The sequence below is a fragment of the Protopterus annectens genome, chromosome 9.part0, assembly GCF_019279795.1.
Source record: "Protopterus annectens isolate FY-2018-M chromosome 9.part0, PAN1.0, whole genome shotgun sequence".
NCBI classification, from domain to species: Eukaryota; Metazoa; Chordata; order Ceratodontiformes; family Protopteridae; genus Protopterus; species Protopterus annectens.
In genome coordinates this window covers 627496019-627519392 of record NC_056743.1, presented here as the reverse complement: position 1 = coordinate 627519392, position 23374 = coordinate 627496019, and the positions used below count along the sequence as shown (strand labels likewise).

General features: G+C 38.6%; 1 protein-coding gene across 2 annotated transcripts in view; it reads left to right on the top strand.

Annotated features, from left to right (window-relative positions):
* Window positions 1–1109: 1109 nt before the first annotated feature.
* Window positions 1110–23374, top strand: part of PBX2 (PBX homeobox 2) — a 1189058-nt gene continuing 1166793 nt past the window's right edge. The window contains exons 1-2 of one of the 2 annotated variants that reach the window (XM_044083193.1): window positions 1110–1693; window positions 1912–1985. In XM_044083193.1, the coding sequence (XP_043939128.1) occupies window positions 1488–1693; window positions 1912–1985 (280 nt within the window). In that variant the 5' untranslated portion in view covers window positions 1110–1487. The remainder of the gene's footprint in view (window positions 1694–1911; window positions 1986–23374) is intronic. The other variant, XM_044083191.1, reaches the window with a different exon arrangement.

Here is a 23374-nt window from a genome sequence, read left to right as displayed (position 1 = left end):
AAAACTTCTGTCTGTCCATAAACCTATCAAATCTGCTGGGCATTGTCTGTATTTGTACCATGTTCCTAAGGCCTGGAATCCTTATCCACATCCATCAAGTCAATATCTTTTCTCCCATCCATCAAACCCATTCTGAAAGACATCCTTGCCAAAAGCTGTCTGTTCTTGCTTAACACCAGGATAAACTATATCCCTAAATCTGAAGACATAACCATTCATACCTTACATCTCCTTATTCTTCCTTCTTCACTCACTTCTTTACTGCTATCAGTTTATCTCCCCTGTCTTTCTCTATAAATAAACTATAATCCTGCTTTTCTCTCACTTCATATTGCAATTCCTGCTGGTATTATAATGCGTATTTACTTTTAATTTCTCTATAAATTGGCAAAAATCTCTTTGTTAAATTATTGTCATATAACTTGTATCTGTTCTTACTCGGTGTTTTCACATTATGCCTAATTTATTATAATTATTTAAACTATAGTTATTTTGTATTATTTTTAAAGATTGCAAAAATTATTATTTTTAAAATGTTATACTTTGGAGCCGGACTTTCCCAGTAATCGAATGCCGATAAATAAATAAATTTACTGAGATGGTAATGAGTAGACAGAATGAACTCCCACAGCAGCTGGTGGAAGAAAAACCATACAAACTTTCAAGACATTATCGGATTGATTGAGCTAAGTGCTTGGAAATGCCTTGTCTCCATAGTTATATCTACTTTTTTCCAGCCAGCGTGGAAGTGCAGCTAGGGGTATCGCATCCTAACTAACAATGGAAAGCTCACGTATATACAGTAATGTTTTATTTTATATTTGTTTGTTTTTTTTTAGCTCAGGTATATACAGTAAACCTTTTGAAAGTGTGAATCATGTACACACTAACAGTATTCTGAAAATGTCCATACATTTTCTAGTTCTTTTTGCATTGTCAGCAAATAGACATTGTCCATAGGTGCTGACTGACGGTGTTTGGGAGAGTTGACCTGGGTAGCCCCCAGCACCCCCTCCCCCTTCTTCCTTAGGACCATTCCTGCTACCTTCTGAGAAGAGCAGCACTGCCCCTTTAAGACCCATCCCCCTTCCCAGCATCCAGCCAACACAACGCCAACTGCCCCTGCTTTTTAGATGTATTTTGCTGGAGTTAAGGAACTGAGTGGTGGCAGTATCGAGTTATAATTCACCGAAACGATGGAAGAAACCGAGTGAGGGAAGCTATAGGCAGTATCAGTAGTTCTGTCTCCATTTTACAGACACTATCAAGAAATCAAAACTCAGCGTTTGTTTTTCGTGAGGACGCGGGCACTGGTAGAAACCGCTTCCTAAAAAAGGGTTATCTGCGTCTTGCTTCCCATTGCTTGGATTGCTGTGGTACTTTTCTGTCTTTTTCGGGGGCATTGTACTTGGCAGTTTTGTCCCTTGTATCTTGCTACTCTCTGCACTGGAGTTTTTCTTGATTCCTTTCCCTTTTCAAACCCATTGATGATGGACGAGCAGAGCCGGATGATGCAGGCCCGGGGTGTGGGGATCCCGGGCCACCCAGTTCAGGGGGGGCTTCAAGCCATGAATCCCCACCAACTCCACGACACGTCTTCGGACAACGGAGAGACCAGGAAACAGGACATTGGGGACATTCTTCAGCAGATTATGACTATCACCGACCAAAGCCTCGATGAAGCCCAAGCCAAGTGGGTTCCTTTTATTATTTGCGTTTGTAATGTATTTTAGTGTCCAAACTAGCAACACACCACACAAAAGAAAATCAGACAATTGCACCCTATGGCATCTTTTGATCACACGTTATCTCCCCCCGTGTGACTTAGTTACATAACTTTTTAAGTGTTTTGGATAGTTTGTTTAGCAGAACAACAAATAAAGTTGTTTGTGTATCTTTCCTTCCTTCAAGGAAACACGCTCTGAACTGTCACCGTATGAAACCGGCCCTTTTCAGCGTCCTGTGTGAGATCAAAGAAAAAACCGGTAAGTGTTTCAGACTTTGTGTGTATAGTCTTTTTCAGTGGTCAGGATATGTGTTTTTCTTTTGGAATGGAATTAGGCTGTCAGTTTTTGAGGGTTATCAACCCCCCCCCCCCCGGGTTACATAGGATTTAGTAAAGGTAACAAAAGAACGAGACAACCTAAATATTCTCTCCCTTATTCCTCACCAGCGCCATCTTGTCTCAGTGTGTCTGCCTTTTTTTTCTCCACCTCCTACTGTTTGTTACAACTGTGTCCCCCTCCTATCTTTTATTGCATTTCTTATTTTGTACTTTTGGAAAAAAATGGGGTTTATTGGCCATATGACATGGTGTTCCGCCTTGCAACTGCGTGTTATGTTGTGTTGTTTGCAGACCGGGCGCACTTGACATGAGTGCTCAAACTAGGTAGAAACTGAACTGACACTTGAAGGAAATTCATTTAGCCAGTTTCATCATGCGTTGGGTGGGGGCATTTTTTTTAATCTGATTGGGCTGTTTCTAGTATCTTTTTCCCCTTGGTACAAGTTATTTTAACGAGAAGGTAAACCAGATATAAATAAAAACTGTCTTTTTCCAAGTAAGAACAGTTTTTATCTGAAGCATCTGGCATAGAAATATTGCTGGATAATACAGAGTTTTTGTCACTTGGGGTGAGAGGTAGTATGCCATATGAGCTTGTCTGGCTATTAAAATATTTGATATGAGGAATGGCTATTTGTAAACCTGGCTGGGGGGGGGGGGGGGGGCAAATATGTGTATATGATTGTAAAACGTGTGTTAAGGTTGGCACCTTTCCATATGTCCAAAATAGGGCTTTTTAATGAATACGTTCAATTTTGCAGGACAGACCATACCCACAACCACTGTAAAGAGGTAGACTTCATTTTGGTGCCAAAATTAAAGCTCGGTTTTATATAATCCAAGTTTTCTGTTGCTTCACCACACTGACATGTTTTAGATTGCTTGTTTTTATGCAACTATTTAAAATTTACTTGGAAAATGTTTTCCCTGAAATCTTGAGATATTTGTCTGTCTTTTCAGGCATAGCTGCACAGATAGGGACTCTCCTGCAGTGGACGACCTGTGTGTGTGTGTATGCATATGTATATATACAAAATGGTAGTTTTGAGCAGCATGTCTCATATATTTATAAATATGTATGTGTGTGGCATTTTCTGTTCTTGAGTTGTGCCACTTTTATAAGTGCAGAGAAGGTGTACATTTGAGAGCTGTTACTGATTTTGAGTTACTTGTTTATATGTATACAAGCGTCATGCATACATTGTAGCCTTTTTACATTGGGAGACGTCCATTTGGTTATTTTATGTAGTACATTGGCTTAATGGGAGTTCAGCTGATTTCTTCTTTTTGCCACTGTAAGTAATAGTTCTCAAGCCAGGCCACCTCCTGTGTTAACCTAATACCACATAGCTGGGAGTGCTGATTTGCTTGAGTTGCACTTAACTTCAAAGACTGCAGTCATCTTTATAGAGTTTGTTTGCATATTTTCCCACAGCTAGTGCCTTTTGTCTTTTGATCAAGTGTTACAGATTCTGGGGGGGGGGGACTTTTTTTTTTTTGTTGTTGTTTGCTTGAGCCGAACAACTTTTTTAATTGTGGATGTTGTCTTTTTTGAATTTGTTTTTATTTTTCTGTTTTTAGAGATATGTGCTCCTTCCTTTTTGCAAGTACTGTCTGGTTTCTTTGTATCTGTTAGCTCTGAACCTACCTAGTTGTCCAGATTAAAAGTATTTTATGTACTCTTGCATGACTGGAGTTGCATGAAAGTAGATAAGATGTAATGCCATTTATTTTACTTATGTGAAATTTTCAATAAAGTTGGTTAAGTGAAAACCTTGTGGTTGTGCCTTGTGTGTGCACGAGCACCAGTGTCCCCTATTAAAAATGGACATATTTCATAGTGAGAATAACAAGCTGCCAGTGGTATTACTTGTGTGATTGGGAGCAATCCTCATAAGACATTGGTGAAATATTTTGACGTGGAACACAATAGTACAGTCCTACCTTTCTGAGGCTTTATTTCCGTTAGCAAACACTACATTTCTGTCCTGTCCTCATTCACATTGTTGAAAATGTAGTGAAATTGCATTAGTACAGTAGTGCTTTGTGCTTGAGACAGGAGTTGGCAGGAGGATGTAAAACTAGTTTGCCCCCCCCCCCAAAAAAAAAAATATAAATATTTTTTTATTAGAGCTATGACTCGTTTGTTTAGGTTTTTTTTCTTCTTTTTTTTTTGGGGGGGGGGGGTTGGGCCCATGTTTAAGGATAGTTCTACATCTTCATAAACACATGAAAGCCATGATATACTCAAGTATTATTTTGCTTCACAAATATAAAGTATGTGTATGATAGTGTTGCATAAAAAGTAGTTGAAGTCCATGTAGAAGTAGAATTTCATGGATATATGCTATACTTTATCTTTAAATATATTGTATGTATGTAAATTCTGGTACTCCACATGCATCACTATTTATGCGTAGTATATTATGTATGTATGTGTTGTGAGCTTTTTTTCCCGTGGTCCTATCTGAAATGCACCTGGTACAGAAGGGTCATCCTGGTTTAACAGAATATGTATTAAATCTATTTAGTTTTGTTGTACAGGGTAAATCTTTCCAAGTGCACCTGAAAGTTTGTGTGTTTTTTTAACCCCACCGTCTAGTGTGTGATTAAGTTTAATGTTTTGTTTAGCTCTGTGACCCCTCCCACCACACACACACACACACACACCCCCAATGCATATAATAAAAAAAATATTCATGTGAGTCAAGATTTAGCAAGGTAGGTAGCTTTTTCAGATGGGAATATGTATGACATAAGTAGAGTAGAACTCCTAGACATTTTTCTTTTTACAACAGGGAATTGTCATGTTCGTGTGTGTGGCGGGAAGGGTGACAGAGCTAAACAAAACATTAAACTTAATCACACACTGAAGGGTGATGGTGGGGTTCAAGCATCTGTAAAAATGGTTGTATGTGCACAGGGCACTACTCTGCTAAACAAATGTAGAAAGAAATTATTTGTTTTATTTTACAAGTTTTGTGTTTTTTTTTTTTTTATGCTTTTAAAGATCCAATTCCCAAAACCTAATTAAATTACACAAACCAACACGTCCAGCAGGGAATCAACTAATGTCCTGTCTTGCATGCCTTTGGAACTCTCTCCCTTCCTCCATTCGCATCACCAATAGTCTCCCCTTGTTCAAAACCTCACCGCACTCTCACCTTACTTCACAGTGGATATGTTCTTGCTCCCATCCCACCTAACTCTGACTACACTCTCTTCCTAATGTGTTTATACTCATTTGCCACCTGTCACTACCTACTAAATTTAATTTTGCAATATATATCAGTGAATCTGTTGACTATTACAAACCTACTAAAATTGTAAATACTGATAGATATATTTATTTTATTTATTTTATTTTACATTTGTTGACTGGGCTAGTCTAGCTGGACATATATCCGTTTACAGTAGAGGCCCGGGGAGAAAAGCTCCAGTACAGTTAAAATTACAGTAATGAATAAGAATAAAGCAAAAAAAATTTATAACAATAAACAAAAAAGATTTTTTCTACATAGATTTCTAAATGGTACAAGAGAGGCAAAGCAATAACATTTGAGAAACTTATCAGTCTTCTACTACAAGAGAGGATAACAAAAACATTTAAAAACGTACAAGTCTTGTTCTACAAGTAACATAAAAAGAAGTAAATACTAAGGATAGAATAATTTAAGGCATAATTTAAGATTAAATCTCATCTCCAGAAGGCATCAGGCAGGGGCTCAGAGGGGGGACAAAAATTTAGTTGTATTGAGAATATGTTTCAGTCGGGATTGGTACAGGGACATAGCCAATGTGAAATAAGATGTTCTTTGATTTGTTTTTTGAATATATATATATATATATATATATATATATATATATATATATGAAACGCAATTACTATGCATTTGTGTACAGTTGGATTTATACTATGGAACATATGTAAGTGAGCAATTACTATGTATATACGTCTTATTTGAAATGTATTTCCTGGATTTGTGCTTCCTTTCACTATCAATCTGTATTTTTCTGGAGCTTTTCTCCCCAGGACTCCATTGAAAATGGGTCCCAGCAGCCCAATGGACTATCCTGGCAAACAAACTGCAAATAAATTCATAAAATAAATTGTAGCTAATCCTTCTACAGGTGTTGTGCTGGCTTTGTTTCCGTACTTGAAGCTAGTAATCCTTTTAGATACATTTTTATATTTGCTAGTAGCTATTTAAAATAAAAATGCCATAGTTTTGCTTAGTTTAAAATGTATAAGCCAGTGGTGCCATTGCTTTTTTTTCTGTTAACCTTGTTATACAACCTGCTCGGGGGTTGCTGAATATTGTTAACTAATGGTTTCAGAATCTAAAAGTTGGCATCACTTTGTGCATGTTTGCTGTGTCCATTGCTTAAGGAGCTTTAAAGCTAAAATGTATGCTTAGATCACAACAGTCTTGTTAATCTATCCACTGCAAACTTTAACCATGGTTGATAGTAAAATTATGTTTTGCATGTGAAAAATATGGTTTAATTGCAGTCACTTGGGTGTCCTTTTTGTGGGGGAGGTAAGATATTCTCCATTTATAAGTAGTATAGTAGTAGTGGATGAAAGCTGCTTTTCCATTCTTCGTTGAATGAAAATTTCTGTTATGTTTTGATTTGTAGAGCTTTTAGTGCTTCTGTACTTTTTTGAGAATTTTCACATGGGAAGTACCTGCTAATTGTTAGATGTGCATAGGGCACTACTCTGCTAAACAAATGTGGAAAGAAATGATTTGTTTTTTGTTTTATTTTTACAAGTTTGTGTTTTTTTTTGGATGCTATCTGAAATATGCTTTTATAGCAGGCTGTTTCTTTGTAGTTTTTGTCCAGCTTGACATAAGGCACACATTGTATTGAGTATGTAGTGTTTTTTTGGTTAGCATACTAATTGTTTACTATGGTTTTTAAATATTAGCTTGCAGTTAGTAGTTATGTTTTGTTATGCTGTTTTGACTACTTTGACGTAAAACAAATTAAAGAGCGTTATAAGTTGTAATGTTATGTATACTACAAGTAAAAACAGAGCAGGCTAACATTTCCCATTTGTTGAGGTTGTCTTTTATTCCTCCACTTTTGCCATCTGTGGCCTTATTGCCCCTTCTGTTGTCCTTTAGTTCCCTTTTAAGGAGCAAGAACTGGGTGATGGATATTCAGTATTGCTGTCCTCCTTTTTACACCCCCCCCAAAAAAAATGCGTTCATCCTTTTTACGCCCCCCCCCCCCCAAAAAAAATGCATTCATGAGGAAGACCCAAATTGCTTGATTGAATGTGCACTTCGCAGGTAGGATGCTAAGGAAATGAGTTTGATCCTGCTGAATATTGGTGGTATTGTTTTCAACTTCTTTCAGGTTTCCCTAGAGAGCAGTCTACTGGTGTAATGGCTTTTTAACCTGTACACTAAGGATGGGGCTCCCTCCTCTGTTCCATTCTACCATTTGACAGCTGGGACACAAGTCTCCGGGATGTCCATGGTGTGGAAGATGAAGTAGTGTAACCAGAGAAGTACCAGTGGAAATGGATCCGTATTTCAAGAATTTGGCAGGACAAGGAAGATAATGAGTCAGGGGTGATTTTTTGAGCTGGTACAGACTACCTTTTTTTTTTTTTCCTTTTTCTTTACTGCCTGTAGGAAAGAGAGTGTGTGTGTGTGTGTGTGTGTGTGTGTGTGTGTGTGTGTGTGTGAGCCTGGAGTGAGGCAGGTGATCAAATGTTTTTTTTTTTGGGGGGGGGGGGGCTACTAAGATATGACATGTTTGCAGTTTTCGTGTTCTTTTACTATGCCGTGAGTGTCAAGCTTTCACAGAGCTGTTTGGGTGTGTGGAAAGGTGTTGTAAATGGTACACCTTTGGTAAAAGTGTGCCTTTGTCTGCTGTTGCAGATTGGACAAATTGGTATCCACGGGGAAAAAATAGGTATTTTCAGATAGGTCATATTTATGCAACCGTGTATTGGTTGACATGTTGGCCCTTTCATTATTTGAAGCAGAGTAACAGAAGGATGTTAGTGTATATGTGTTTAGTTATGCTACTGTAGTTTATGGGAAGGGCAGTATTATTTCTAGGAGCTGTTTTTATATTAAGTGATCTTGTATTAGTATTCGTCACTCTAGCACTGCACATTAAACTTGCCAACCAGATACTTGTTTTTCTTTGAGAGCAAAGAGACTTGGCTGATGGTGGCAGTATTGCCTGTCTAGTTTACATATTTTCTTGTTTCAGAAAATGCACGTAGTACTTATTTTCATCATGTCCTTTTTGGTAGGTTTTTTAGACTTGATCTTGCAGCTTTTTGGACTGTTGTCATCCTTGTAAGTAGTCTTCAGAGCCTAGTACATTATTTCAGGTGAGCTGTGTAGTAAGTGCTGTCTGTCCTTGCAAACGTCTTGTTTTCTTCATACCCTATCAGTTATGATTAAATTCATAGTGTTTGGTTATCAATAACGGACTTCTTAGATAATCTTACTGTTCCAGCTAGCTCTGTTGCACTGAAGAGGTTAGATGAGCTTCTGTAGTCAGTAAAGTTATATTTGAACATCTATTTTACATTTGCAGGAATAATAAAAAAAGTGTGTGTGTGTGTGTGTGTGTGTGTGTGTGTGTGTGTGTGTGTGTGTGTGTGTGTGTGTATGTATGTATGTATGTATGTATGTATGTATATATATATATATCACACAAATACATAGTCTCAAGCTATTTAAAATATTCTTCATGACCTTGAAGTAACAGCTGTGTGTGCAACGCTGCTTCACTGTATCCACTAGGTCCCCTTTTCAAGCTGCGTTCTGGTAGAGGGAAGTCTGGTGACATGCTTATAGTCACACTGTGGGCACAGCTTAATATCATTGACTAATGTGGGGTGTACTAAGGCATGTGCTGAATTCTCACGTGTACTGAATTTCTGGAGGGATAAGTATGTTGCATAGGTATGAACAGAATGGAGATGCACACTGCCTACCATGTTTAAAATTGTGGGTTTTAGCCATAGCTGTCTGCTTGAAAACTGCTGGTGTTTACTGCTGTGTGTAGCTTGTAGATAGATCTACTGTAGTGGTCGTCTGTTTATAATCTACTAGTTTTTTTTTTTTTTTCAGTTTAGTCGTCTGATTTTTAAAAGTACCAGACCAGTGAAATTTCAAAATCACCTGTTCATTTTTTTTTTTTTTTTTTTTTTTTTTTTTTTTTTTTTTTGGGGTACTGTTCATACCATTTTCTACAGGTGAGCAAAATTTCATGGGCGTGTATTTTTATAGTTTTGCTGCCAAGAAGGGTGTCCAAATTCTCTGCTATTAAACAAGTTGGAATGAAACCCTAAAATGTGTGAAAATAGTTTTATGTACAACTCATTTTAATACCCTTCACGTGTTTCATAAGTTCAGTATTGATTCAGAAGAACATAGCCAGTACCTAGATCGGCCCAAGGGCGTAAGTAAGCCTAGCCAACAAGGTTCCCTGGCTTACGCCACCCAAGAAAGTTTATTTTCCTGTGCCCCTGTCGAGCAGAGCCACAGAAGTGATCCCCAGGGTGTATTTCCCATCCACTCCTCAAGATTTTTCTTGAGTGCTAATGAGGAACTTTGCTTGACATTGATGGTAGCTTGTTTCAGAGTATGGGAAGTCTGTGGGACAGGAATTTATCCCTCCAGCATGTCCTGTTTATTGTGGTGACAAGGTTTAGGTTCCTAGAGCATGTAGCTCGGAGGGATTGGGATTTCTTTAGGTGTAGCATGTCCAACAGCTTTGGGTTTGACTTGGCTTTATACGTTAGGCAGAGATCACCTCTGAGTAGGCTATATGCTACGGAGTAAAGCTGGAGTTTTTTGAGATGGTCAGTGTAGGGCACCTATTTTGAGGCCAGTAATCCTCTTTGTGAGGTATTTCTGTGGCCTTTCCAGCTGCTGCTGATGTCTTGTAAGGAACATTCCAAAAGGGGCGTTGTACTCTATAATGGGTCTGAGTGTCGAGTAGAGGGGAACAATGACCTCCTTTTTTTCCTGGATGAGAACAAAATTTGCATATCCTGTGTGCGATGTAAAAATGGCCCATTAGGTCTTCACAACCTCCTTGGTTGTTAAAAAGTTGTATAAAATAAAAATGCATCGGTACCACTGCACCTCAGAGGGAGCAATCAGTTCATGACATCTGTCATTGTAATGTATATTCCTTAAGCAATGTGATGAAATTGTGCTTCTTTGTTAATGCATGCACAGATGTTTATTGGATGACCAATTGCATGCATTAGTTTCCTCCTTGGCACATTGCACATCACTATGTGGTGATGGTTTGTTTTCACTGGTTTACGAAGCTACAACTGGAAATGATCCCATTCCTAAGTCAAGGCATAGGTTCATAGGTAGATACTAGGCTATCTGCCCAAAGGCATTTATAAGCCTAGCCAGAATGTGTTGGCTTTCGCTGTCCCTTAGATTAGTTCCTGTGCCTCTGTCCAGCAAGTTTCTGAATCAGTTTTGCTTTAGTCCTTGACATTTTGATAAGATTGCATTGCACCCAGGACTGCTTTCCTTTGCAGTTCATAAAGGGTTACTTGTATTGGAAGCATATCTAAATGTGTTTGAAGATTTTTTTTCTGTCAGCACAGTGGCTTCTTCTGCAGCTTTCAATCTGTGTATCCTTAGTGTTGCACTAGTTTTGCTTCTAGTCTTGATAATTTACAAGTTCGTCTTTCAGTTTATAAGACACTGTAGTCTTTGGGTGTAGCGATTTCTGGTCTAATTTCCATCTGTTTTAGCTGCAGGTATGGGATTATCTCAGATTATCGAAAATGGAAGTTTCGCAGTTCATGTTTCCAGTGTTCTCTTATTCTCCATTGTATATACAAACCTTCAGGAGGAAGTGTAGCAACCTACAACAAGATGCGTAACTTTATAGTTCTTTGCCACAGTATCTACATCTGCAACTGTGAAGCAGGCTCAGTGGTGATGCATGTTGAGGGGATTCTAGCCCCCTGACACACCGATGGTTACTGTTATAACACAAACAGTTGAACATTCATTTTGTGTTTGTAGTAATGTCTATTGAGACTACTCTACTCTACTTTATTTCTAATGTAGACATTTTTCACTATAATTTTGAAACGCAAATGTACGATGGAGTAATGAAGTTTGGTTGTTATTGATTTGATGCTTTTTGGGGGGTCGGGTATGAAGATTGTCTGTGGGTTAAGTTGGGTATTTAACTCGGCTACTTGCCCTTAAGGTTGGACCATGGTGTTCTTTTATTGGCTGACTGGCTTTTTTTGTAAACATTTTAGAGAAATATGAAATGGCCATTGTGTTATGTTTGTGTTTATTAAATGTTTGGCATTCGCTTTGCTTCACTTCACTGAACAATATTCTTTATATTTAGACCTGTTTTGCTTACTTGATAGTTTTGTAATGGATATGTCTGCAAGCAGGGTGTTGCCACAGAGTTTACTTTTTTGTGTTGTAGCTCTGCAGTGTCTTCATTGCTTATAGCTGCCTTAAGCTTTATGATGAAAGGTTGAAAGCTTTCTGGGATGAAATTTTAAGTTTAATTTGCGTGTGAATTTTTCAAACTATCAAGCGGCTGGTGTTTATTTTTGTGTTTAAACAAGCCCAGTATAGAGAAGATTTGTTTTTCCTGTAATAAATATGAAAATGAAAACCTTATGCAGCAAATAGAACAAGCCATGTTATAAAAACTAATGTAGCTCTCATTTTAAAGTTTACACAGACATCCATAGTCTTTCATTTTTAAAACTGATATATGTCTATAAATTAACATAAACAGTGGGATTCCTATTGAATTGTCAATAGCTTAGGTTGTCGAATGCATTAACACCTAAGCGTTGAATGCTCGCAATAGCGAACGGCCACATCAAAGGATTCATGCGGCCATTTTCGGGGATTTGCCCTTTTCCCCAATGTAGAGCTATCTTGGAGTTGGTATATTAGGGGGGTATGTTTGGGTGTGTTAGTTTTTGTTTACGGGCGACCACCCAAATTCTTTCCTGAGGAAAGAATCTGATGATGTGGCTGTTCGCTTGGGTGTCAATCTTTTAGTATTCAACAACCTAAGCTGTTAATATTGATATACACGCAAACAGTACTGGTTAGACTGCCGCCTACCATTGCTTAATTTGCAGAAATTTTTGCTTCCTTAATATCAGTCTGTTTTGGAATACTGAATATTTGCACACTGTTGGGTCTTTGTAGTTAGTCTTGTTCTCTCTCCTGCAAATTCTTAATCGGCTGTGTATTTCCCTCTTGCCTTAACCCTAGAACCCTCTCTAACAAAGTTTAAAATTGTAGCAAAACATTATTTTACCAACCACTGGTTATGTACCTGCACTTGTCCAGGTTAATCTCACTCCGCATACCTCTCTAAGCAGCTCTTTGCTTATATATATTTTTTTCTTTTTCTTTTCTCTCCTCATTTCTATTGACATCTCTACCCACATGGAATACTACTTCCTTTTCCTTACTTCCTAACTTAATGCAATTTTTTTCTCTTATCTTTGTATATATTATTTATTTGAGTTGTTACTATTTTGTTTATACTGTATTTCTGGAGCTTTTCTCCCTGGGCCTCCACTGAAAATGGATATGGATCCAGTTGGACTTTTCCTGGTTAACAAATGTAAAATAAATGAATAAATAAAATAGGAGGCCTCATGTATATTCACCATTGTGTCTACGTTAAAGAGTAGGATATAGTGTAGCACTGTAAACAAAAGGATGATCTCATGGCTTCAGTTGTATTTACACTTGAATGTGGTAAGTGTAATGCATCATTCCTAACCACAGGTGATTGTATTTTTTCTGTTAGTTCACATCCTCATTTTGACCCTTATGAAAGGTTGTCGATGGCTGTCCTTAGAGCAAACAGCATAAAAGAAGAAAATACATGTCTGATGGAAAACCAGTGCAGTTTGTAAGGTGAAATGAGGTGCAAGTCCTAATATGAAAACTTGTCCGTGTCTCTTGGGTTTTGTGCGTGTTTATGTTTTAAACCCAAAAAAAAAAAAAAAAAAAAAAAAATGTGAAGAATGGCGTTTAACTGCTTTGGTGGTAGCAGTAAGGATGTCCTAGTCTGTTGTGAACTCTGCACAGGGAAGCCTGCATTTTTGAGAGACTTGCCAATTACATTGTTTCATTGGTGTGAGTGCATAAGTTTAAAAAAAAAAAAAAAAAAAAAAAACATGCCAGCATTTTGGGTGTTTGCTTATTCCATTGTGCATGTCATGGGATACGGTTATACAGTTTTAAATGGAACAAAAGAGGATTCCTTTTAGTCCGTGGATGTATGTGTAGAAGTGCTGCACACTAAGTTATAAATGGCTTCTTACTACAGCTGGTGTAGTAGTCATGTGACCTAGGTGAACTGTCAGTATCTTGAGGTTAACTATAACCATACAGCCAGCTAGAGTTGCTTATTCTCTGTTTTGCATTAACTGTGCAGATTCGCAGCAGTCTAGGAGAGTTCATTAATATGGTAGGTATAGATGACAGTGCTTTGGTGCTCCTTGTTACTGGTTTATTCATCCCCACCCCAAAGTACAGAGCTATGGAGGCTGCATATAGTCTTCATATTTATCATTGATACTTGTAGAATGAAGTCCTCAAGCTGTGCAGTGTACACAAACTGTTTGTGCACCTTGTTGGCAGTGCTGTATTTTAAGTGTTTGTCTATTTTGCTAAACTCTGGCACAGAATGAGGCTACCTTATGTACAAGAGGCTGAGATGGAGAAGAGGTCCTTAATGACAAATGTCATATGACACAAGGAATACAGTTTGAGAAACACATTTTGGCTAATACTTTAGTCCTTCTCTGTGTCTTTTCCTGTTTAGTTTAAATAAAACCAAGTAGAACTCCTCTCAAGTGTAATTAATACAGCAGCTATTGTCCTCTTTGATTGGAGCTGTATGATACTTTTAGATGTGGCTTCTGCATTTTATTATGGGTGCATTCCATGAGGAGGGAGGCAACTCCTAAACGTCCATGTTGCTGCGAAGTAACCAAGTAGACAAAAGGTGATGAATATATCCAGGCGAAGGTGTTTGAAATAAATAACCGTAGTGGCTGCTTTAAGTAAAAATGATGCAGTATATTTTTGGAAGTGGAAGATAGTGGTGGTAGTTCTAGGTAAAATGAAACCGAATGTAGTGCTGCACGTAGATTGGAATTAATAAAAAAAAAAAAAAAAAAAAGTAAGGTTTGGAGGCTAAGGGAGGAAGAGAGTGAGAATAGACTTCATTTGTAAAGGAAATTCCTTGTCTGAAATCTTTTTGGAAACAATACCTGTATTGAAAAAAAATCAAATGTTTGGGTATTTTCCCTATCTTTAGCAAATCTGTTTTTTTCAGTTCACACTTACTGATGGTTGCTATGCAATGGGGATAAAGTTCCATCTCCATTTTGTGCACTTCTCAGCCTGATGCCAAATTGGACTTTAAAAGACATCAAAAGTGACATCCCCTTAATCTCTCTTAGATCCAGTTGAAGACGACTAAGGTCAAAGCCCATCAAAAATGTCTACATTGAAGTATATAGACTGATAAGTGATTTGTCCATCTGAGAAATATGTTAATGAAGGTGAGAAGATGAAATCTCCTGGCAGCTTACTGTGTTGAATTGTATTGATTCTACAATTAACGTTGAACTCTTGCTGCTGTGCTTGTCGTGGTGGATTTATGTTGCACCTACAGTGTTGCGTCACTTTGCAGTTTGTGGCTCTCTTATTTCATTTCTCTTTGTAATTGTGCATTTGCTTTACAATTGCTCAGTACTAGATTTTGCCTTGGTGAGACTTCAGCACTTAACCAAAGTTTGTCTTGTCTGCGTTTTGACCGAGCAGTATTTAAGATGTGACCATAATGCAGTAGAATATTGTTGACTAACCTTGGGAAAAGGGTACTTAAGTAGCAAAATGTAGCTTTTGGGTGATCTTCAGTATGGTTTATGCTGGATGTAATAACAGCCTACCTTTCCCCAATGACATCTTCCACCTTAGACAGTGTTGTACCCCACTCGGCTGGTATTGCTACTGTGCATTGCACCATATCAGCTGTGTCTTCTCCAGCCAAGCAGTCTCCAAAAGTGCAGCAAACGTGTGTCCTTACCATATTTGTATTGTCTCCTCCTTTGGACATAGCAGCATATCAAACCCCCCTCCCCCTTGCTTGTGCCTGTACCAACACTAAGCACCACTGGACACAAAATAGCAAATGCTGTAATGCAGTTTCTATAGGATTTTTATACATTGCTAACGCATTTACACAGCCTGCCTTGTGTGTCTCTTCTTCACTCATTCCAAAACCTGCCCCCCCCCCCATTGTTTGTTGCTTTGTCCAGATTTCTTGCTGTAAGAGGTTGAGAGGTATGGCACTGAGTGGTAACTTGTGTACAGCAGAAGTAATGCAGACTAAATGCCGTCTGATGTGGAGGAGCTTTGTAGAGTTTGTAAAATTGTATTTTGTGTTCTTGCTGTAGTCTTATGACATGCACATTAAAGCTTTGTGCTACCATAACGTGGTCAGATGTGTCAAGCACCAGTATCTTGTTCAACATCCATGTGCCATCTAAATGTTTTTGGTTTATTTTTCTGGTGAGTAACACTGTAGTCTTTGGACCCGAAGGGAAAGCTGGCTATTCTTTTTGCTTTACTGTTGCGTGCTTCAGGTATAGCAAGGCATGTGTGCCATAAAAGAAAATGGGGGAAGAAATAAACGAGTAAAATTATAGTTTGTCCTGGAATGTGTGTTGATATAATTCTCTACATGGACTTCTATTCCTCAGCCTCCCTGTTTTTTCTTTTATTTGATGTCTTACTTGGATATGGAAACATGCTTGGCACAAATTTTTAAAGTAACCAGTGGTAATTTGGCCATGGAAAATAAGCTGAGTATAGAGATTGTAGGTGTATTGTATTGTATTTCTCTTTTTGGAGGAAATCTGTATACTTGTACCATTTTAATTGCCTTATCTGCTTGAGGGTTGACTAGTGAAATTTAAACCAAGTCTACTTTCTTTGGGTGTGCAGTTGTACACAGGTAATCATCACTAAGCAGCAGTGTGTTTCTTAACTTGACTGCCATGGGCAAGGAATGTATATTTGGCCAAATGTAAAAAAAAAAAAAAAAAACACCTTCAAATGTTCTGGGGGAAAATGCTGTTAAGCACATGAAACTGCTCCAGCTTAAAGAATGAGCAATGTGCTTATTCACTGCAAACTATACTACTGATTTATTTCCCCTCTTACTGTGTGTTCAAGATTCTTTGTTGCAACCTAATTTCCCTTCTGTCAGCCGTTCGGAATCAGGATTTTCAGTCCCTGTCTAATCGGGATAATAAATGAGCCACTTTGCTCCCAGCCCCCACCCTGGAACCCCCTGTGGGAGATGTTAACACAAATTAATATCTGTCTTGTTCTGAGAGAACTGCAGTTTGGATGCTTGTGTTCGTACTGTATTCTGTAGTCTTTGCAAGAGCTGGGGGGCAAAAAAGGAGACTACTGGCCAGCCAGCGTTGTTTTACAAAGTAAACTGAAGTGTTTTGTGTGGCTGGAACTTAAATGATGTTTTAGTCCAGGTAAAGAGAAGCAGAATTGGATGTTGTTGCAAGCATCTGGAAATGATTGTCAGTTTTGCTCGGAAGACAGAGAGAGCAAAAAGAAGACAGTCAGTGTCCCATAAGCACTGTATTTGCAGGGGGGAATTGAAAGGTGGTTGGTGTGTTATGATGTGGCTGTGCATACATTTTACCCAGACATGTGTACTTGATTTGTGAAGTAAGCTTCTGGAAATGCATATTACTTTTGACTCTGTAGTTCTTCCTGGGTGGTGTGGTGTAGCCTAGGTTCTTGGATTGTCAGTCCTGCATAAGGTGGTGTAGCTTTCATTCTTGCAGTGTCAGCTGGCTTTGCAAAGTAGACCTAGGGAACAATAAGTTCTATGTAAACTACATAAAGTTGAGTTGAACAGTGTGCAAATATTAAGTGCTACACATCAGACTTTGGCTTGCATCAGTTTTGCTTTTCTGTCTTTGACTTGTAGTTCCTTCTCCTTGTGTAAAGACGGTGCGTGTCTTGCTTGCTGTTCTTTGGGGGGGGGGGGGTGCTGCTGCACTCAAGTATTGTAAGGCGTAAGGCCATGAGCTAAATGCATTGAATTCACTTAACTAACTTGGGTTAAGTCTGGCACCTGTAGAACTGGCATTGAGTTAAGGCAGTGTAACCCTACTTTCATAGAGTATTGAAGAACATGACCCAAGAACGGCAAAAAATGTGGCAAATTTAAATATATCAGTTTGTTTGTGTCTTTTGGCTTTTCCCGGTTAGGGGCCGCCACAGCGGAACGCCGATCCTCTAATGATTGGCAGTTGATTTTTGCGTACCGGCTTGTCAGGCCTGATGCACAACCTTCAACGAAGGTACGCCCATTCACGCCTGTCTCCATGCAGAAGACGCTCTAGCTGAGAATCGAACCGGACAGCGTCTTACTGTGCGGTGACACTGCTACCGCAGCACCACCACTGCGGGTTTTTGTAAATATATCCGTAACAATCCATATATGGGTGTTTTAAGGTTTATGATAGGTATGCAGGTTGCCCTGGACATCACAATTGTGATATTAGCGGTGTGGTTTATTTGGCTCCTTGCACCTTCTATCCAGGTTATTATGTGAGGAAAAATAACAGGAAGGTTCAAGATTATTTATTTACATTTGATTACTGGGAAATTCCAACTGGGTAGGAGCCCAATTTCAGCAGAGGCCCAGGGAGAAGCTCCAGCGTATTACAAAACAATGTAAAATTATTGTTCATAAAAGCTTTGAAAATAATTAAAAAAACTACAGTCTAAATTAATAAGTTAGACATATGAAAACATTGGTTAAGAATAGACACAAGTTACATGACAATGATTTCATAGTTAGAGAAATTTTAACCAGTTTATAGCAAAATTAAAAGCAAGTTTGTTTAATACAAACTGGAATTGCAATAAGAAGTGAGAGAAAAGCAGGCTTATGTTGTGTATTTAGAGGGGAAAGCCAAGTGTGAGAAATTGATAGAAGTAAGGGAGTGAGTGAAGAAAGGAGCGTAAGGAGATGTAAAGTATAAATGGGTATTAACACCAGGATAATTTGTTTGTGTCTTTCGGCTTTTCCCGGTTAGGGGTCGCCACAGCGGAACTCCAGTCCGCTAATGATTGGTAGTTGATTTTATACGTGCCGAGTTACCAGCCCTGACGCACAACCTTCAACAAAGGTACACCCATTCACGCATGTCTGCACGCAGAAAGCGCTCTAGCTGAGAATCGAACCGGACAGCGTCTTACTGGGAGGCGACAATGCTACCGCAGCACCACCACCGCGGGTATGAACACCAGGATAATGATGTCTCTAAAAGTGGAGAAAGAACAGAGCCAGCCTTTGAGTAGGAAGTCTTTTTCAGAATAGTTTGGAAGGATGGGAGGGGAAGAGTATTGACCTGATGGATAGAGATAAAGATGTTCCAGGCCTTAGCAACATGGTACTAGTACAGACCGTGCCCAGACGTGAGATTTTGGTAATTGCTAACATAGCTGTGTAGAATGCTGTTTAGTGCTGGGCAAGCAGATGGATTCTGGACAATTTTATAGGTGGCAAGAAGCTGTGTATATGTTAGTTGATGCGGTAGTTCTAACCAGGTTAAGCTTTTTTAGGGCTATACAATGATGGGTTCTGAAAGTGGTATTTGCTGCAGATTTAGCAACTTTGTTGCAGTATTGTTAAAGCTTAGATTGTTAAAGCTTAGATTGTTGTGATGTCTGAAAGTCGGTAAGGATGTAAGCGCTATGAAGAGCAAAGGGAAGGAGATGAGGAGTAGTGGCAAGTGTAGCTTTAGTTGAGTCAGTGAGAGAATATTTCGCTCTCTTAAAACTTTTTTTTTTTTTGAGGTTTTGCTATGCAATTTTGTTTAGGCAAGTCAAATTTAAGATCGTCCACTAGCGTCTCTAATAATTTTGTTGTAAAAGGTGACTTCAGTGGTTGTAGTGGCTCATTTTACGTGTATTTTTTAACTTTTATTTTAGTTGAATTTCATTTTATTTGTATTCCAGTTTTTACCCTACTTGACCACAACTAAAAACCTGAGAGGAAAGCATTCATGAAGGATACAAAAGCATGACAGAGCCCATTCAGTCTTCAAGAAAGTTTTGTATATTGGAGAATTGCCTGTTAGTCTAGCCCATGTACTGTTTATAACTTGTCTTGAGAAAGTTTTTCTACTAAATTACTCATGTAATCTGACTTTTAGAAAATTATATATAATGCATGGTTTAAATTTTGCAATAACTAAATGGGAAGCTCCCAGGGTTAACAGCAAAGAGTGACCAAATTTTTCAATAAAGGTGAATGCCCACAGCACAACCCCATGCATCCTGACTGGCTATAACCCTGGAGACGCCCCCACCTTTTACAATATATAAAGATAAAACATACAGAGCAGCGCTTGAATGTAGTCATCTTGAAAACCAGTAAAAGAACCCAACGCTCTACATCAGCATATTTTTTGACTGCACCTTAGAAATGTTCTTAAGAATTTTTTCACAGATGAGAAATTCCAGGTAAAACAAAAAGCTGGCTTCAGCAATATACCTTTCCACAAATGGCAACCATTGAATGATCAACTAGCATAGCTGGACAGCTGGTCCTATACTCCTAAGGTACATAAAAGTGAAATGGTAGAACAGATGGATGCTGTTGGGGAGAGGTGTGACTATGAATGTAGTGCAAAGCAACGTGGGAGTGAGAGTTTCTACTTGGATCATGACCACCTTTGTGATACAAACAGAAAATATAATGCCTTATACAGACTTTGTATGAAATGGGGATCTTTTCAAAAGATTTTTCTTAATCATCGATAGGACAAGTATTAGTGAAAGAGGTAGTGATTGGGAGAACATCCTGGAGTACAGGGAACTAGTGTGGCACCCGAGACTGTGGGGGAAGCATCCATCTAATTGACTATATATTTAAATATCTAGTGCCCTAAAACAGAGGGCAGCTGTGGTGTAGTTTTCACACTAAATTAGTTTAGTACGAGGTTGTTTTTAGCTTATAGTAGAAAACGGACACTATTTGTGTATGTGTTCAGTTAGCAAATTACTGTTCATGGTTCCAATTGGTATGCAGTAATTGGAAACCTTTTAAATTGTACTTGAGTTCAAAGTGTTTGCATTTATTATGTTTTAATTGGTTTGAAGCAATTATTGGTGGCTTTTGAATATTTGAGGGGTGCATACTGACAATAAGTTCTGAAGAAGTTGTTATTTGAGAATGAAAGTGCCAATGTAGTTATTAAAGGCTTTACTCCATATGATAGCCTGTATTTTTGTGTCTTGTGCAACATTGTGTGTTGCTTTGCAGTTTCACTAGGGGGCCTTCTGATATTTTCTCAATACCTTTTCTATGATCCTCTTTCAAGTTGCTTCCTGCATAACCTAAATCTTCCTCTAAATTAGTTTCTGTCCATAGGTAAAACATATTGTACCCTGCCCCCCACCAGTTTGCTTTGGTAGGGTGCAGTTCTATAATGTTGGCACAGCCTGCTCTGCATGTAACTCCCCCCCCCCCTTTTTAAACGGCGCTTTCATCCTCTTGGCCTCCCCACACCCCAGACATTATCAGCAATGCAGACTGTGCCTATTGTTAATTCTCCTGCCAAGCAGACAGTACCTCATTCTAATTCTTCTGCCTTACTGTAACTTTCTTCTTTTCATTTATCCTTCTCTCTTTGAGGACAGTCTGGAAAATGTTGCAACTCTTCTCTTTTAAGAGTCAAGTTACTGCAATCATCTTCTAGGAGGTGCATTCTATCTTGGTGGTCTTGTATCTGCAAAATGTTATTTGTGCCTTGATTTCTTTACCTTTAACAGTATAGCTGTCTTGTGTCTACATTTTCTTAATTCAGTCTGTGTTGAATGCTTTTCTATTATTTTTGAAGAATTAACTGTGCCCAGAGCTTATCCTACCATGGGCATTATTGGTTCTGCTTTATTCCTTGAGGATTGAGGATACTTAAGGATATTAGCTTTCAAGACTGTCTGTGAGAACTGTTGGATATTTTTACTAGAAGATTCCTTTTGCAAAATTTCTACTTTGTACCGCTTGTTCCCTTTGAGCAGTCTTGGGCCTGTCTAGATTTGATCTTTCATTTTTTTTTCCCCCTTAGACTCATTTTCATAGTTCATCTTCCTCTCTTGGATGTTTGTGTTGTGTTCTTTTCTTCCAAGGGCAGTTGATCCAAAAGCTACCATCTACTTTAACATTGGTTGTATGCTCCTTGTTTGACTGCAGCTGGCTCAGTAAGCAGTTCATTTGCTTCCCAGACGCACCATTGTCTAACTTTGTAGTCCCTGGGGGGTGTGTGTGTGTGTGTGTGTGTGTGTGTGTGTGTGTGTGTGTGTGTGTTGTGTGTGTGTGTGTGTGAGACCTTTACTGTAGCATTTAAAAAGTAAAACCAGTGATGAACTGTTTCTTATTGGTCAAAGATACTGGCATGGAAGTATGTACCTTACTTTTCAGGCATGTACTTGCTTGCTATTATGAAGGCCACTGGTGACCAGATACTGGATATTTTTATACTTTCTGCCTTGTCATTGACTTATAGCTCCACTGAAGCTTTTTTTTTTTTCTTTAATTTAGTTGTAGTCTTTCTTTGTGCCATCTCTGACCTTTAACTGTCTCCTTCTGGCTTATTACGTTAATGCTAATTTTAACCATGCACCTGCATTGGTTAGTAGTGTGACTGCACCTGCCTATGCTGTACCTGGAGAATTAGTACTTAATGTAACAGTAGATATTGATTGGCAGCTCAATCAACACCAGTATGCCCTTGTCTGTTCTCCTGCTTTGTCTGGTGATCCAGAGTAATCCTGTATCCATTTGAATATTGTCTATTGCCATTATGTTTAGTTTTTGTTTTTGCCTGCATTTCAGCTTGTTGAAAGGGACAAAATGCTAAATGTGTTTTACTTGCGGATTAATAAACTTCGGTCTGGTGTGCTCTTGACCCTTTTGTGGTGAATTTTGTGCTTTGTGTTTGAGTTTTTAGTGGTGTGTTCTGGTTCCTGATAAGTTTTAGGGTCTGTAGGAGCAAGGACTTTGAGCATGGTAAGCCAACAAGTGCTGGGAGCCTAACTGTAGGGTGCAGTGTGTGGTGGTGATAGACACATCCAGTCACTCTCCTCCTACCTTTTTAGCCTGGTAGACTTCTGGTCTCTGCCAGGATTATGCAAGTGGCAACTTATCCCGTACTCTTCCCTTGGGATAGGTGAGGCAGCACTTCATCCTGTCCCCCTTGCTTGACCTTACCAGTAGATTGAGCCTGTTTTCTAACCCAGATCCTAGTGGCACAGGTGGACTTTTGAGTGATCCCTGGCATAAACTCCGATTGCTTTAGTTTATGACCATGATGAGGGTTATCGCATGGTGTTAAAACTATTTTAAAGCAGCTGTGTGGATGGGTTTGGTGGTAAGGGACACACACTGTAGTGTCGTGTTTTGTCAGTATCTGTGTTTGTCTAGAATAAACTGTGTGCTTCAAACAATGGTGTTTTGAGCTACATTTGTTTCTGTCCATTGCACTTCACTGAAAGCTCACTTGGTCGAAGTTCATTGGTCGAACATGGAATATAGCCCCTGCCCCACTGCAGTGCAACCCTAGAGTGAGAATATTAAATAAGGGGGGGTGTGGGGGCACAGCCCCCTACATTAACATTAATTTTAATGTATTCACTATTATAAGAGGGTATATCCATTAGAAATGCATTGTTTTTATATATATATATATATATATATATATATATATATATATATATATTCTATTATATTATATTTGTTATATATATATAAAATCTGTTGGTATAATGTGGGGCGCTATGCCCCCACACCCCCCCTTATTTAATATTCTCTCTCCAGGGTTGCACTGCAGTGGGGCAGGGGCTATATTCCATGTTCGACCAATATGTGTGTGTGTATAATATAAATATTGGTTTTACTTTATAAAAGATGTATATATGTGTTGGGTGCTATTGTAGATGCGGTAGTAAAAGCATGCACAGGGTGGGGGAGAGATTAGTAAGCATATTACTTTTGATTGGACAGAAATATGGAAGCAATATTACACATTCATAATGAATGCATTTAAGAAACTTGCTATATCCAGAAAATCCAGGCAGTTAGAAATGTATGTAATGTAGGGCTTCAGATTTTTTTGTGGATCTGAAGTGGGCTGTACTCTCCCAGTTAAGTCACTGTTTATGGGCGCTCTTT